This window comes from Lepidochelys kempii, chromosome 2, assembly GCF_965140265.1.
Source record: "Lepidochelys kempii isolate rLepKem1 chromosome 2, rLepKem1.hap2, whole genome shotgun sequence".
Taxonomy (NCBI): Eukaryota; Metazoa; Chordata; order Testudines; family Cheloniidae; genus Lepidochelys; species Lepidochelys kempii.
Window position 1 is genome coordinate 153,894,100 of NC_133257.1, and position 15,400 is coordinate 153,909,499.

At 41.7% G+C, this 15,400-nt stretch overlaps 1 protein-coding gene across 2 annotated transcripts in view; it reads left to right on the forward strand.

Annotated features, from left to right (window-relative positions):
- GABBR2 (gamma-aminobutyric acid type B receptor subunit 2) overlaps positions 1 to 15,400 on the forward strand; it is an 842,917-nt gene that overhangs the window by 815,367 nt on the left and 12,150 nt on the right. For both annotated transcript variants that reach the window (XM_073332465.1, XM_073332464.1), the window contains one exon: positions 14,820 to 14,937. In XM_073332465.1, coding sequence (XP_073188566.1) covers positions 14,820 to 14,937 — 118 coding nt within the window. The remainder of the gene's footprint in view (positions 1 to 14,819; positions 14,938 to 15,400) is intronic.

A 15,400-nucleotide genomic window follows, 5' to 3' on the forward strand; every position in this document is an offset into this window, starting at 1 on the left:
AATGAGTTAGTTTTAGGTTCCAAAGATGATAGAAGCTGCTGTAATATTCAGGTTCTATATCTCCTTTAGGGCTAACCTAGGCTAGGCAGCTGGGGATCCCTTGCTTATGCTTAGAAATCTTTCTGTCCCAAAATCCAAGCAGCAAAGAGATACAGTTTCTTCTTGTGAGGGATTTTTCAGAGTTCAGGGTGATGGGATGAGTTCATGCAATGTCCCCTCTTCCTGAGGGGAAGAAGGGGAGGAATGCAATTTACTAAGTCTTTGATGTTTCACAATGGCTCATTTGGTTTCAATGGACCGTCTTGATGGACAGGAACTAACACCTTCTGTAGGAAACCAGCATTTTACATTAATTAATGCTTCTTTCCTGTTTGGTGACTTCCACAAATGCAGAGGATTACAAGGCAAACATTTAATACCACTTTATATCATGGAGTACAGATGTTGTAAGCGAGATTAATACATGCAGTATCCTACAAGCATTTCATAAAGTCTAAAAACTAAACACATTCTTATAACTCTAATATCTATTTTAACAATATTTACACACAGGTGAGCCCGACTGGTTTCAGCTATTTATTTGTTAGTGTTCAGTTGAGGCCTACATGCCTTGGCATGAGCTGGCACCTGGTCTGCCAGAGTCACAATATATATTATTATTAGAAAAACTACTTGCTGTTCATTGGGATGTCACAGTGAGACATCACAGAATTGCTTAATAGATTCCCAGGTCAAAAGGGACTATGATGATCATCTGGTCTGATCTCCTATATAACACATACTGTAGAACTTCCCCAAAATAATTCTTAGAGCGTATCTTCCAAAAAACATCCATTCTTGATATATAAATTGTCAGTGATGGAGAATCCACCACAGTTTAAGTTGTTCCAGTGGTTAATTGCTCTCACCTATGGCTGTCTATTAATCGCAATTAACTCAGTGATTAACTCAAAACAAATTAATTGTGATTTAAAAAAAGTAATTGTGGTTAATGGCAGTTTTGATTGCACTGTTAGTACTAATTATTGTTACCTTTTCTTGAATATTCCATTCTTTCGCAACATCTAAGAAATGCTCTACACATTTTTCAGCATAATATCTCTCTTCAGTAGGCATTACTGCTAAAGCAAATGACTGCAGTGTCCATGCAGCATCAATCAGATGTGCTGTGACTCCAAGATAGTTGTGATTGCTCAAAGATGTCCAAGGATCACCAGTCAAAGCAAGCAGTGCATTTTTCAGGAGCTCTGACTTTGTAGTCTTCTCATTGTGATATAGGTCATGTATTCATGATGCAATGGTTCCTCGGGTGGTGTGACTGATTGGAAAATGCAATTTGAATAACCTCTCTTGGTTCTCTGTCACTTACAATGTTGAGTGGTCTGCAGTCCATAGCTATTCACTTTGCAATAACATTAGTTAAGCTTCAGAGGAACAGCCGTGTTAGTCTGTATTCGCAAAAAGAAAAGGAGTACTTGTGGCACCTTAGAGACTAACCAATTTATTTGAGCATGAGCTTTCGTGAGCTACAGCTTAAGCTGTTGCACTTCCTTTGATCCATCAGCTTGTAGTGATCCTGAAACTCTGTAAGGTTACTCTGTCACGGCTCGCGGGATTCATTTGCTGTCGGTGGGTTATCTGTAGCACAAGAACTGGAGGCGAAAGCATGTTTAGCGTGTAGGTGATACTACAGACTTGAAGTACTTCGATGGTATTGGAACTTAGCCTTGCAAAAGCTACAGGTAACTGTCTTTTTATGCAGTGTGATCAAAACTATGATTAATCGTGACTAATTTTTTTAATCTCTTGATAGTCCTACTTATAAAGCTCAGTCTTGAAACAAGTTAGTTTATTTTCCCACACTGCTCCCCTTGGAAGGCTGCGCCAGAACTTAAACTTTCATCTAACTTCAAGCCTAAATTTGTTGATGGTCAGTTTATATCCATTTGTTCTTGTACTACCCCGGCCCTTAACTTAAATAGCACCTCTCTCTCCCTGATGCTTATCCCTCTGATGTATTTATTGAAAGCGATCATACCTCCCCTCACCCTTTGTTTTGTTAGGCTAAAACAAGCCAAGATCCTTAAGTCTCCTCTTGTAAGGTAGTTTCTCCATTCCTCCGATCCTCCTAGCAGCCCTTCTCTGAACCTGTTGCAGTTTGAAGTCACCTTTGTTAAACACAGGAGATCAGAATTGCATCCAATATTCCAGATGAGGTCTCACCAGTACTTTATAATAGTACAAGTGGTAATAACGCTTCCCTATCTCTGCAGAAAATACCTTGCCTGATGCATCCTAGGATCGAATTAACCTTTTTCACTGCTGCATCACGTTGGCAGCTCATAGTCATCAATCAATATACCCAGGTCTTACTCCTTCTCTGTCACTTCCAACTGATAAGTCCCCATGGCCTTTCGCTTTGCACTAGGGCTGTCAATTAAGGATTAATTCACAGCACAAGTAATGTGTTAATTCGTGGGGGCTGAAGGCCAGAACCCCACACCCCAAGGGGGGCTAAAGGTAGGGGATCATAATTTTTTCTAGTGGGGGGGTCACAATTTTTTTTAAGTCTAAATGGGGTCGCCAGCACAAAAAGTTTGAGATACACCGCTCTAAAGTTTTACATTGTTTTATTTTTCAGTGCAGTTATGTAAAAAAAAATCTACATTTGTAAATTGCACTTTCACGATAAAGAGACTATACCATGGTACTTGCAAAAAGAAAAGGAGGACTTGTGGCACCTTAGAGACTAACAAATTTATTTGAGCATAAGCTTTCGTGAGCGACAGCTCACTTCATCGAATGCATGGTATTTGTATGAGGTGAATTTCTTTTTTTTGTAAATCTTTATTCCATTGCAAATATTTGTAATAAAAAATAATATAAAGTGAGCACTGTATATAAATAATATAAAGTGAGTATTCTGTGTTGTAATTGTAATCAATATATTTAAAATCTAGAAAACATCCAAAAATTTAAATAAATGGTATTCTATTATTAACAGCGTGATTAAAACTGCGATTAATCATGATTATTTTTTTTAATCTCGCGATTAATGGCAAATTTTTTAAATTGCTTGACAACCCTACTCTCACCATTGAAAATGTATGCCTTATTTCCGGTATGAATTTGTCTAGCTTCAATTTCCAGCCATTGGATCATGTTATAGCTTTCTCTGCTAGATTGAAGAGACCATTATTAAATATTTCATAGAATCATAGAATATCAGGGTTGGAAGGGACCTCAGGAGGTCATCTAGTCCAACCCCCTGCTCAAAGCAGGACCAATCCCCAATTAAATCATCCCAGCCAGGGCTTTGTCAAGCCTGACCTTAAAAACTTCTAAGGAAGGAGATTCTACCACCTCCCTAGGTAACGCATTCCAGTGTTTCACCACCCTCCTAGTGAAAAAGTTTTTCCTAATATCCAACCTAAACCTCCCCCACTACAACTTGAGACCATTACTCCTTGTCCTGTCCTCTTCTACCACTGAGAATAGTCTAGAGCCATCCTCTTTGGAACCACCTCTCAGGTAGTTGAAAGCAGCTATCAAATTCCCCCTCATTCTTCTCTTCTGCAGACTAAACAATCCCAGTTCCCTCAGCCTCTCCTCATAAGTCATGTGTTCCAGACCCCTAATCATTTTTGTTGCCCTTCGCTGGACTCTCTCCAATTTATCCACATCCTTCTTGTAGTGTGGGGCCCAAAACTGGACACAGTACTCCAGATGAGGCCTCACCAATGTCGAAGAGAGGGGAACGATCACGTCCCTCGATCTGCTGGCTATGCCCCTACTTATACATCCCAAAATGCCATTGGCCTTCTTGGCAACAAGGGCACACTGTTGACTCATATCCAGCTTCTCATCCACTGTCACCCCTACGTCCTTTTCTGCAGAACTGCTGCCTAGCCATTCGGTCCCTAGTCTGTAGCGGTGTATTGGGTTCTTCTGTCCTCAGTGCAGGACCCTGCACTTATCCTTGTTGAACCTCATCAGATTTCTTTTGGCCCAATCCTCCAATTTGTCTAGGTCCCTCTGTGTCCTATCCCTGCCCTCCAGCGTATCTACCACTCCTCCTAGTTTAGTATCATCCGCAAATTTGCTGAGAGTGCAATCCACACCATCCTCCAGATCATTTATGAAGATATTGAACAAAACCGGCCCCGGGACCAACCCTTGGGGCACTCCACTTAATACCGGCTGCCAACTAGACATGGAGCAATTGATCACTACCCGTTGAGCCCGACAATCTAGCCAACTTTCTACCCACCTTATAGTGCATTCATCCAGCCCACACTTCTTGAACTTGCTTGCAAGAATACTGTGGGAGACCGTGTCAAAAGCTTTGCTAAAGTCAAGAAACAATACATCCACTGCTTTCCCTTCATCCACAGAACCAGTAATCTCATCATAGAAGGCAATTAGATTAGTCAGGCATGACCTTCCCTTGGTGAATCCATGCTGGCTGTTCCTGATCACTTTCCTCTTGTGTAAGTGCTTCAGGATTGATTCCTTGAGGACCTGCTCCATGATTTTTCCGGGGACTGAGGTGAGGCTCACTGGCCTGTAGTTCCCAGGATCCTCCTCCTTCCCTTTTTTGTTATTTGTTCTTCTTTGAGTAGTGTCCCTCTGGGTGCTCCACTCTAGGTGCTCTGGTACCCCCTGCGCCTTTGATCAGAGATTTTTCATAGCAATGTCCATTTGGCCCGTGCACATGTGTTATTCCACCTCATACTCCATGCCGTTGCTGTATAGCACTACTCGAGCTAACCTTCCTCAGTTCCTTCTCAACTGCTCAAGCTTGAGACGGAGCCTCAGCTAGTTGTCCAAGTTGATTTTTTTGCCTCAACTGTGTTCTTTTAGCTTTTGTACTTAGTGTATTACAGTAGTTAGTACTTAGTAATAGTTTAGTTATCGTCAGATTTTTTTATAAAAATATATCTAAAAATATATATATAGCTTTTAGATAGTTCCCCAATTCCACCCCCGGGGAGTTTTTCACCCTTTCCAAGGCATGTTCTCCTGGCTTCAAGTGTTGCTTGTCATGTCAAGAGGGAATCCTGGGGAGCGACAGACACTCCTGCTGCATTCATTGCTTTGGGGAATCTCTCATATTTCCCAAAATTGAAACTTCTGTCTGGTGTTAAAATCAAGAGCCAGAACAACCTGGAGATAAAACTTCAACTCCTTATAATGGAGATCTTGCTGCATCCAGCCTCTGACCCAGGTCAGGAGCCCCCTCATATGATGGTTTCTGAGTAAGTCAGCTGCCTCTTCTATCTCAGCAATGCACTCCTCAAGGACATGTGAGAGGAAGACCCTAGATTCCTCTCGTAAATATTCCAAAGACCATGCCCCAAGTTCTCTAGATAGAGAATCTACCTCAAAGAAGTCAAAGGCATTAGCTCCCCCAGATCCCATTGGTCTCCAACATGGTATCCACAAGTCTGATGGTTCCTCGGGTACAGAGAGCTCCACCAAGCCTAGACACTCTAATGTATCAGGCTCTGAGAGGCCATTGGTAGTGACAAGAGACTACGGTGGCAAGAATAGCTCTACCGCAGTACAGAAAAAGAGTGCTTGCACTCCATCTGGATTTCCCTGGGAGTTTTCAAAACTTATGCTACCCTCTACTTCTTCAGCTACCATTACTTCAGCTTAAGCCATGGACACAGTACAACAACAATCTTGGTACGGCCAGAATTCCAATTTCCCCAAGATCTCAGAGTGTCGGAGACTCCTGATTCACTATTGCTCAGCTCTGATCTTTCCTGATACCGAGAACTTCCAGATCTCCAAATGCCTACCAGGTACCGATGGTGGTATCTCACAGTTCCTCAGTACCAAGAGCTCCAGATCCCCATACACCCGTCCAATGTTAATGGTTGTACCTCAAGTTCCTTCTGCAGCCACACCATTACCAAGTGACTCAGAGAAAGGGGATTCTGGTGAACACTCTTCCTCAGCCTCCCAAATATCTGTGCAAAGCTCTTCACTCCACCCCCATGAAGGCTATTTTCCTGAGATCCCTGAGGAGTCTGAGCTCACTCATGAGTCCACAGCTACCATCCCACTGGGGTGACCACTTGTGGAATCCGCCACCCGTGCCATATGCACCACCCATGGGCCATACTGGAACCCCTGGGTGGCTTATTGCCATGAGTTCTCTAGGGCTCAAGCTCTGTCCTTCGTAGAGACAGACAACCCTCCTCATCCTCCCTTTCCAGGAGACTAGAGCCTCAGGAAGAGACTTTTGAGGAACAGGAGGCCAGGGTTGACAAGCAGATTTTTTCAACTGTGAACATCTCTTCTTTATCCCCAGATGAAGCTGTCAATGCCACCTCACCATCCCTGGCTGACCATTTTAAGCAGTTTCAGGATCTCATCAGGAGTGTCACAGATTCTTTACAGATCCCTGTCAAGGAGATGGAAGAACTGCATCATAAGCTGTTTGACAGCCTCCCTACTACCTCCTCTGCCCACATTGCCCTGCCAGTAAATGATCCTGCAAATGTCATCTGCCATACATCAGCCTCAATTCCTCCCATGTACAAGAGGGCAAACAAAAAATATTGTGTTGCTTCTCAGGAGTCAGAATTTTTCTCCTTGGGGGTCGAGGCAGTTAACAAATGTGGAAGACAGCACCACGCTAAAGCTATGGCCTATGATAAAAATCTGAAATGTCTCAACTGCCTTGGTAGAAAACCTTATTCTTCAGCTACTTTACAGTTTAGAATCACCAATTACCAGGCCTTAATGGTGAAGTATAACCACACTAACTATACTATGCTGAAGTCGTTTATTGAGCATCTGCTGGCAGAGAACAGAGAGCAGTTCCAGGCAGTTGTTGCGGAAGGCCAACTCCTCTCCAGGGCAGCTCTGCAGGCTTCTCTCAACTTTGCTAATACTGCCGCTCATTCTATTTCCACAACAATATTTATGAGGCTTCAGCTCCCTGGATTCCCAAATTAGGTCCAGAATACGATAAAGACCTCCCTTTTGATGGCATTAAGGTGTTCACTGGCAACATGGATGAATCTCTGCACACATTAAAAGATCCCAGGGCCACTTTATGATATCTGTGGAGCTACAGGCCTGCCCAGAAGAGAACATTTAGTAGGTCTGTAATGGGGTCTACAAACCCTAAACTGAGCATAGACAGAAAAGCGAGGAGAGCCTCTCCTGTTTACAAGCAAGCAGCTTGACCACACTCCCAAACAGCTGCCAGAGCATGGAGACAGGCACCCACAGCTGCAGCAGCCAGTAGGGGAAACAAGGCCTGCTATAAAGGGGAGAGTACAGAGAAGCAAAGGGGGATAGAAAGGTCTGGGACAGCAAAAGGGAAACACCCCTGCACCAGGCTACCTCCATGAACAGAGACTGAAGCAGACTGCTAGACTTATTTAGAGATGAGGGTCCAAAAATTGCCCTATCCATGTTCCTTGAGTCTGTCACGATAAGACAGCATGTATTCCTTAAATGTTAACAAACAGATGGGCACAGGTACCGTATTTCTGCGGCGGCACAAACTCAGGTTAAGCTAGACAGAAGCCACTTCAATGAAAATATTTGTTACGGTCTTTCAGTCATTAAAATGTTGTACTATTGTTGCAATAGGTCAAAATAGTTTGCTTTTGAACATATTAAGTTTTGTCTTGGATCAGAGCAGCCTTTTCCCCTCCTGTCAGAGAATATCCATATTTTCAACTGTGGCTGTACTCATAGTTACTACTTCTGGCTCCGGAAAGTTTCCAATGTCCTAAAAAAGCATATATAGCTGCTGGAGTCATGCAATTACTGGGCTGAGATCAGCAACAAGAACTCACCCCAGGGAGTGGAATTAAGCACTTTTATAATGTGTTCGAAAGGAACATGGAATATTTCACCAGTGACAGGCACTCCAGAAAAAAATAGCAAAACACAAACAATAGTTCATGCAAAAAAGAGCCATTAAATTGTGCCAAATGGATGCTTGAATATGTGGCTTGAATAAATATGATTCCCTCGGTAAAGAGTATTTGACCTCGCTCTTATTCCTAACAGTTTATTGGAATAATTTTCAATGTATCTCATATTCTGTTTGTGCTCAATTATCTTTTCCACAGCATGCTGAAGGTATTCAAATTTTAAATATCAGTGTCCCAGACTGTTGACTCATATCCAGCTTCTCGTCCACTGTAACCCTTAGGTCCTTTTCTGCAGAATTGCTGCCTAGCCATTCAGTCCCTAGTCTGTAGCAGTGCATGGGAGTCTTCCATCCTAAGTGCAGGACTCTGCACTTGTCCTTGTTGAACCTCATCAGATTTCCTTTGGCCCAATCCTCTCATTTGTCTAGGTCTCTCTGTATCTTATCTCTACCCTATCTACCACTCCTCCCAGTTTAGTATCATCTGCAGACTTGCTGAGGCTGCAATCCACACTATCCTCCAGATCATTGATGAAGATACTGAACAAAACTGGCCCCAGGACCGACCCTTGGGGCACTCCGCTTGATACCGGCTGCCAACTAGACATGGAGCCATTGATCACTACCTTCTCTCCTACAGCAACCTGGAAAGAGCAAGGGGGAGGTGGACTGGGAGTAGGGGCTGGCAGATTGTAGCATTCTCAGTGCAGTACCAGCGAAGGCAGTTCAGGAAGGAAGGGACTGGTGAGTCTCCAACTCCTAAGAGTGCTCCTCCCACCATTAAAGTACAGAACAGAATTGAGCGCTCCATAACTTCATTGACTGGTTTTTGAGGCAGAATTGAGGTAGTCCCAGAGTCTGAGTGCAGAGCTCCACCCCACATCAGGAGCAGTCCAGCGACCTAATGGGGGAAACTGGGGCAGAAGGAGAGAGGAGCTTGGCAAATCAATGGCTTCTAGGAGCAGCCTGCAACTGAGGAGGAAAGGGGGAGCATAGGTGTCTGTGAATCAGTAAGAAGGGTGAAATGGGGAGCCTGTAACCTGGTGAATGGAGCTGGGGTAGGGAAACAGCAGCGGGAGGCACAGCAGAGGAGCTATTGAGGGAGGGGACTGGATTTATGTATTGGTGGAAGGGGAAGAGCCCCCAGATATTTCAGTTGTTCTTTTTTCTAATTTGGGAGACAAAAAAATGGTTGTTGGCGGGGGGGAGGTTGAGGGGAAGGAGACCAGGTATGTAATTGCTCTCCCCAGTACCAATACTTATTTTGAGCACCAGTCAGCCATGAGCACTAGTAAAAATCTTCCTGGCACTGAGCTCTGTTCAATTGTGGAAGAGTTTCCCACAGGAAATGGTGGGACCTCATCTGGGACATTTAAAACCAGACTGGACAATCAGCTAGAAAATGTAGTATAGGTAACAATAATGCTCTAAAAAAGGAGTGGACTGAATAAACCACAGGTCTGTTCAATCCCTAATTTCTAAGATTTGCCAAATGTAATTTTGTTTCTTAATTTAATTGGTCTGTATTGTAAAATCGGTGTGTTACACTGTCACCTTAATCAGCTCTGCATCAAACCTTGTTTTAATCTCTGAAAGACAAAAGCATTCCTGTCTAATGCCTCTGCTTATAGACACACAAGGCTTTTATGCAAATGCCAAGAACAATATACATGAAAATGTGATGTATAGAAAATAAAAGCTGAACCCACATGACAGTAGCTGCCGCAGCAAACACAGCACACTTCAGCTCTCTTTGCTCCCTACCCCACCCTCGCCTCTGTCCAAAATGTTAAACTTCTTATGTAAACTGGTGTCAGATTTGACTCCTTTCTGTTCTTCTCCCCTCACATCCAGGCCATCAAATCCCATCATTTCTTTCTTTATAACATCTCTAAATTTTGTCCTTCCCTCTCCATTCCTGCAACTGTTGTGTGGTCATTTCTTGCCACAGCTAAAGTAACTCCTCTACTCTAGCCTCCTCCTTCTTTCTCACCAAGTTCACTACCAGTCCATCCAATATACTGCACTGAAAATCTTTGCTCCTACCCCTTTGGACCATAGCATTCCCCTACTCTTCTCACTTCTGCATCCTCTCCTATGTTAATCCTATTTTTCCTTCAAATCACTCCTTAAGACTCGCTTGTGCTGTAATGACTACAGAATAACACGTGGAGAATAGCTAGTTTGCACAAAAACACTCATAATACTGTTACCCCATTTTCCTTCCCTGACACCCAACCCACTGCCTTGTTTCACCATCTGTTTTGTCTCATTATTAATCTTGATTATAAGCTCTTTGGGAATATTTTTACAGGTATTACAGAACCTAACACAAAAGGGCCTCTGATTGAGGTTTCCATATGCTAGGTCCTACTGAAGTAGAAATAATACATAAAAACCAAGGGTCAGCCTTTGTAAAGCTTTTTGCAGCTATGTTGCTGCTTTTCTCTGCTGTTGTCTTTTCTCTAGTGTATTTCTACTCATCATCTCATTCCCTTCACGCTGTCCTAGCCTCCTCCCTAATATCACCCTTTGTGTCCTTCTCCCATTTTCACCTTCATGCCTTTTTCCGTGTTGCCTTTATGCTTGCATCAGTCACACTTTTCATATGTAGCAAACAACTACCTTGATGGATTTGGAACTGCTCTGTAATGATTTATTAATACTGTCTATTGACCTGGTTGAGATGTTCTCTGTGTGACTGTATTGGCTTAACACAAGAGGAGACTGTGTGTCTAAAAAACAGTCAGGAAGGGACAGAATGGAATAAGGAATAAGCCACCTCCTTGCAAACACTTGAGAATTGTAAAAAGGGACAATGTCAGGACTATTAGCTTTGAAGATTTTGCTTCCTATCCAGCTGTTCAGGGAAAACAGACTAAGACACACTACAGTGGGACATCTGAAGGAGTTGAGCCTGCCTAGCTGTCCTCAGGGGATGATAAGACAGACATGCAGTAGACTGTTTATTTTTAATGCATTTTGTCTAAAATTCTTTGTTTGTATTGTTTAAAATAAACAATACTTTGTTTTTAAGAAGGCTGTCTGAACAATGTATACACCGTTGATCACAGACTCCCAAAAGGAAGAACCACAGGGTACTCTAACACCAGGCCCATCTGATAGTGGGAGAATTTTGGAATTCCACACCAGAAGCAGTAAAAGCTTGTAGCCTGGCACCTGGGGGGGGTGCCTCAGAGACCAGAAAGAGGACAGAAGCAGCTAGATATGTAACTGTGACACTGACCTCTCCTTGTTCAGTTCCCTCATGAAAATACAATTCTACTAAAATATCCCTTTCCAAGAGGGAATGGTCACAAAGGATTTGGAACACATTAGTAATGCAGAAGCTCTATAAATGTAGAGAGAACAGATACACTGGGCCATATTCTGCTCTGCTACACCAGTCTAATCCCAAGAGTGTCTTCACTGACTCTGGGATTACAATGGATTTACATTGGCATAACTAAGCAGAATTTGGTCCATTTGACTATCTAGCCACATAGGTCTCTCTTCATAAGTATGCCAGTTAGCTAAAATGCAAGAATGGGCATTGTCTGTTAATTTTAAGAGCTCTATTGAGAAACAGGCTGACATTCTGTCATGTACATTTTAAAACATGACACTGGACATGAAGTCTAATCCAACCTCCACTCATTTTTCAGGAAGAGAGATAATATTTTTAGACTCATCATCATAGTCCATCACATGTCATTATAATCTTTCTGTGTGACTTTGTGGTATTCAGCATACAGCCATTTTGCATTAACTAGCATGATTGCAAAGTGCATCAACTATTCTGCTCTAGAGAACACTGATTACGCTTCCAGGGTATTAGAAACAAATACCTTTAATAGATTTATACATATTCTATTACAACCTTTCAGTCCCAATTTTTGTTTTTGTTTTTGATCATCTCTCAGTTTCCACACTAATAGGGCAATCACTGGTCTTGAAGTTATCTTGAGACTAAGAAGATCCAGTAAGGTTCAGAAAGCATAGACACAAAGCTCCCTTACATTTGCACTGTCTGATTGTAGATGTTTTAAAGACTCCACCTGCAAATTGCATTTCCAGTGCCTGTTGGTGTGGCTGAAGGAAAATCATGTTAGTAATGTTTGGATCCGATAATTTCTGTGAATTTTATAATTAGTCAATTTAAAATTTCAGTACTCTGGATTTTTTTAAATGTCCCTTCACAAATGTTGTTCCAATCTACAAGTTCTTGCTCCCAGTGAATATGAGTCTTAAAAGTAAAATAGTGTCTCATACATATAGCAATGATCAGTCCCTTATTTCCAGATTTCCAAGGAATTAAATTTCTACCACCATCTTCTAAAAATAGATTTAAAGACTCCATAGGAAGCTGCAAGCCACAGCAAAAATCTGTTTTATTTAGGCTAATCTTAAACCTAATTAATTCAAAAGATCCTCAGCTAGTAGAACTAAAGTAGCTGTGCGATAGTCAGTGGAGCTAGGCCATTTGACACTATGTCTTAAAGGTCACGAAATGTGTGGATGCTTTTGTCCATTCCAAAAGGCCTTACGCAACTGGTACACTTCCATAAGAGTGAGATTTAGACCACGGGCCACTTATATAAACCAATTCCATTATAAAAATCCACAATAAAGGCACTCAAACACGCTTACTTCTGCCCCGTAACCCCCAACACAATGACCTGGCAATTATGATTGATATATATCAGTGTTTGTGTTTCCAAATTAGATTAAAGACAAATTAGAATTTGTCACATTTTTTTCCTTATGGCTCTACTACAGGCATAGTTATTTGCATGTCTTGCCTGTTCAGATTTTTGGATTCTTTCAAGTTTATTCTTGACTGAATTTCTTGGGTTTATAAAATAAATATGTTTCATCCTAAATTATAATATAAATATGTTTTATCCTAAATTACTGATGTATACTCTCAACGTGAACTCCATCTTAATGTAGTTTTTTGTCTGGGAATTTCCTTTTTCAATTTTTAAACTTCTCATATATTAACAGTAAATGAGGAACTGAAAGAGAATGTAACCATGTGATATTTCTAAAGATTTGAAGAAACATATATCAACCTTACATTTTATTTTAAATTTTTGGGTCAGGTTCACTGGTATGCTGTGGCTCCTTTACACTGTTCTGGAGCACAAAACAGCCCAAGCAAACTTGTTAATCTACATTTACAGCTCCTTTGTATTGTCAGAGCAGCACAAACCAGCTAGAGTCTACACCCCAGTGACCCCATCCTGCCTGCCCGCCACATTCCTCTGTCCATACACCCCAAATTTCTGACCTCCACATTCTCATGTACACACATGCCAAATTTCCTTCCTTCCACGGTCCCTGAGTACACATGTATGTACACATTCCAGTTTCCCCTTTCTCCTTCTTTGTTGAGTAAATCTGGCACAAGTAGGTTTTTTTTAAAGAAATTTTTAGGATTAAGGGTAATTTTTTGCCATTGCTCTTCATGACTAAATTTCTCCTTCAACAGTGGCTGGCACATAAAATCTTCTCCTTCAAAGAAATTCATCAAGAACTGTCCTCTTTCAAAATGGCATTGTTCTCAGTGGGACTGAAGTCACAAACAACCCCACTGTTAAGACAACTGTCTCAAAATGACTGTCATCTCCCCTTATTCTCAGTGGGACTTAGATGCATGCTGCCCTTAGCAAAGATGGCCACTATCTCCCAAAGATTCCAAAGGGTGTGAAGCCATGTTGCCCTCAAAGATGGCAGCCTGCAAGAAGTAAGTGAAGAGTCAGTGGCCATCTTTGCTAAGGGCAGTATGTGGTCTAAGTGCTATGTGATAACAGCTACACATTAATACTTTCAAAGGCCCGTTAATTCCAAATTATACCAAACAGATAAGTCTCCTATATATTTTTAAAATTTCTTATGTAAGTGACCTCAGGGGAGTCAGGGTGAGTAGGAGTACTGGGGTTCCACTTATTAGGCTATGACTACTGCCCCAAATTGCCTTAATCCAGCCCTGGAAATGCTGCATACTTATTCCACTGGAGAATTACCACTGAATATTTTAAGGAAAGATTTAACTGAGGAGAGGGCAGCTTTTTGCATGTAAAAATAGGGAGGTCTAAGTGTAGGGCAATATGGTGGTGAAATCACATTGAAAGAAATAAAGTCTGGGACCAGGAGTGAGAATACATTCCTCCTGCAACTGCATGTAGATGGACAACAAGACAGTAAACAAAATTGAGAGGAACATGTTCCCTCTCAGTCTCTTCCAGGTGTCATCTATCAAGGGCTACATGGAAAGATGCACAAAAACAATAAAAGGGAAAAGAAATAAAAAGGTGATTAATTGGGTGGCTTGGGAAAAGCATAGAAAGGAGGGAAAAGATTGAGAGAATGAAAGGTATTGCCAGATTGCGTCAACTTTTTTTTGCCGAATCTGGCAAGTGTTGGAGGAGGGGCATGGAAACTGGAGATGGAGTTTCTATTGGTTACTGGCACATTAGTAAGTAAGCACGGTATTTGTCAAGGCCTGTGGCAGATCTGAAAGACGAGAGACTGAGGGAAGTCAATATAGTCCTTAATTTTCTCCAAAGATGCTCAGAGCCATTGAGAGCAGGGGATGAAAGAGAAAGGTGTGAGGATTAAGCCAGTGTTGGAATTGGTGAGTCAGACATAACAAAGGGAGAAAGTACTGAAGGAATCAAGTGTGGAAGAGAGGGTGAAGTTGGAGGTAGGCACCAACCAATGGAGGTGAGGGAAAGAAGAAAAAGACTGAGAGTTGCAGTGAAATTAGAGATGTTGTTGGACTGGAGAGCATGGAAGGGTCACTTCATGCCTCTAAGAACATATCAAACATTTTAAAAGTAAATTGTTTAAAAAATACATTTTCATTTCATCATAGTAAATACAATTTAAACATTTTCCCCCCATCCAGATGGTGAGAAAGCTGTTTTGAAAAATCACCTTGATCAAAATCCACAAGCACAGTGGAGCACAACAGAGCACTCCAGAACAAGCAAAGATCCTATAGAAGACATCAACTCTCCAGAACAGTAAGTAGCATATTGCTGAGAACAGGCTAGTGGTAAATGCAGAGAGGCACTGAGAACATGTTTTTAACCGGAGAGTTAAATTTTGGCCATGTTTTACCGTGTTGATCTATATACAAATTACACAAAAATTGTTAAACATTATTTAGAGCACACAAAAATGAGAAAATAACAGTTTTTGAGTTTGCCTGTGCAACCTTAATGTAGGCCAATTGTTCATATGGATTTTGATACTCTTTAATGTCAATCACTTACACATTTAATGTCAATATTTGCAGAACTTTCCACTAATTTGGGGTGCCTCAGTGATTGTGCCCAACTTGGGACACCTAGGGCCTGATTTTTCAGAACACTCCATATGTTCAAAACATTTTATAAGCAGTAACTAATCCGCACAACTCCTGCTCCCCCCAACTAAATTTCCCTCAAATACTACCTTTCCACTAAACATTTCCGTTTCGACGAA